Source organism: Arachis ipaensis, chromosome B04, assembly GCF_000816755.2.
Source record: "Arachis ipaensis cultivar K30076 chromosome B04, Araip1.1, whole genome shotgun sequence".
Taxonomy (NCBI): Eukaryota; Viridiplantae; Streptophyta; class Magnoliopsida; order Fabales; family Fabaceae; genus Arachis; species Arachis ipaensis.
In genome coordinates, this window is record NC_029788.2 from 27,536,843 (window position 1) to 27,539,337 (window position 2,495).

The window sequence follows — 2,495 nt, forward strand, 5'->3', positions numbered from 1 at the left end:
ATAGACGGATAGAAGCTCCAAAACGCGATGGAGAACTCTTACACCATTCACCTCCTCATTCTCACGATAAACAGGGAGAGTTTTTATTTGAACACGAGACCTTGACATCTTTGCAGTCATTGCTTCAACAATATTGGTAAAGTTTGGTAAGAAACTTTCCAATCACCAAAAAGTTTTGTGACAGATTTCTGCTTTCCCAACCAAGTCTTGCGGTAACTTACAGTATAGTTGAACCTGAATTGAACTTTTGCAATAATAGACTTCACCTTTATCGACGGGTCTGCTTCAACCAACGGCCTAATAGCATCTGCAATAGTGCCTGAGTCCAACTTGGCATTATCTTGTGAAATCGTCCCCATGGTGTACGTGTATTTGTCATTGTATCTCCTGACCTACCAACAACTTTTCTTTCGAATCAAGCTAGCTCGAATAAGCCAATCGCACCTTGCACCATACCCTTTGCATTTTGCATAGAATGTTTGCGGTTCAAACTCATACATAGTGTAATCAACTTCTCTAGAGATAGTGTAGTTTTTGATTGCAGAGATCACTAACTTTCTAGAACCAAATTACATTCCAACACTAAATTCACCATCTTCCACCACAACATTGCCTTTACCTATAATATGCGAACCACCGTTAGTCGTCAAGAGATACAAAAGAAATGGTAGTGGTAACTTTAATTAATAAACATAACATACCCATATTTGCATATTCAGGAAATTTTGTGGCATACATGGCTGTGAGATCCAGAATTTGCATAAAAGATGGAACATCGAAGGGGTGCTGGTTTACAAGTGTATCTGGTTCATTTTGCACCGCCGGATTACCTGCATGGCTGCATCGTCTCTATCATTGTTTTTGTCATTGACTTCATAATTAGCTTCGAACTCTTCTTCACTGTTGTTGTTATCTTCTTCCCAATCTATATCTCCGAGTTCATTAACATTCACATCCTTGTCAACTATGTCCAACCCTGTATGCTTTTTAAATCCAACGTACAACTCTATCATCGATCGGCATGTGAAATCGGGTTTGTTAATAAATATAGAACATCTGTTGCATATATGCGTCGTCAGTGATGGACATTATTTAAAACTGTATCAGGCCACCTAGGGGTGGCAAAACGGGTCGAACCTGTTAAAAAAGACGGGTCAGGCTATATTTTGGATTTGTATATAATGTTACTCACCCTCTTTGAAATGTGACTTTGTATGTTCTCACAAAGACCATTTTGCAACTCTAGGAAACTCATGGTGCATGGAATAGTAAAGAAAAACGGACATTCACAACGAAAAGTCGCTCTTTCGTATGTGTTTGGTATAATCTTACCGTTATAATACACTCGCAAATTTGTAATACTTTCCATAACCTTAGCTTCACCTAACCCAACTTTTTGGATACTAATAATTGTCAAAAAACTCACAAGTATGAAAGATATAAAAGAAAGAAGAATGAGAGTGGAAGTGAGGTATGAATCACAGATGAATTGACTTTGGTATATGTCGACAAGACTCTCGATTAAAATATTTTTTCTATACAAAACACAACCTGCATTTTTCAGCTTTCAATAAAAAATTTTTCACACATTTAAAACGCAACCTGTATTTTGATTTTTCGAAAAACAAAAAAAAAAGGAAAAAGGTTAAAAATAAAAAACGCAACCTACGTTTTGTGTGTTATAAAAAAAAAAGACAAAAAAGTGAAAAAACAAAACGCAACTTGCAATTTTCACTTACATCATAGTAGTGTAAATATTTTATACACCTTTCTTTCATTGAGTTACACCATAATTATTTTCATATGTTAAAAAATGTGTCACTACATGACTAGCAAATATTATTATTTTTAGCTAGTAATATTTAGCTTACAATAATTTATATCTATATTTACAGAAATTTACACACAAAATACATATAGTTTGCACTTATATTTATTAGAGTTTTGCACACATAAATCAATATAATTTGTACCCACATTTTTTTAAAATTTTTATACATACGCCCCCTGTATCCTCTCCCGACCCTCCACCGCCTTTCTTTTCTCTTCTCTTCTCTTCTTCCCCACGCCATGTCGTATTTATAAGTAACGTCCCTCTCTCTTTCTGTCTCTGTCGCGCACACACTCTCTCTCTCTCTCCATTACATTCCCATGGCTCGCTTCTTCATCTCCAAGACCAGCACCTTCCTCCACCGCCACCACCCTCACCCTCCCAAACCCCTCTTCACTCTCTCCCTCCGCCACCGATCCTCCCACTCAGCCAACAACAACGGCACCCTCATGGAGCTCGACCTCCCCTCCACCTCCTCCTCCTCCAATGCTGCTGCTGACTACGACGTTACCATGAGGATGTTCGACGACCTAATCCACCGAATCCTCGTCAGGAAGGCCACACCCGATTGGCTCCCTTTCGTTCCCGGCTCCTCTTTCTGGGTCCCACCGCGTCCAGCTCCCTCAAATGTCGTCGATTTGGTGCATAAGTTAACCACCGAGGA

General features: G+C 38.8%; 1 protein-coding gene across 1 annotated transcript in view; it reads left to right on the forward strand.

Moving 5' to 3' along the window:
* Positions 2,020 to 2,495, forward strand: part of LOC107639168 — a gene marked incomplete in the record, with an annotated part of 4,010 nt that continues 3,534 nt past the window's right edge. The window contains 1 exon segment of the mRNA XM_021121057.1: positions 2,020 to 2,495. Coding sequence (XP_020976716.1) covers positions 2,152 to 2,495 — 344 coding nt within the window.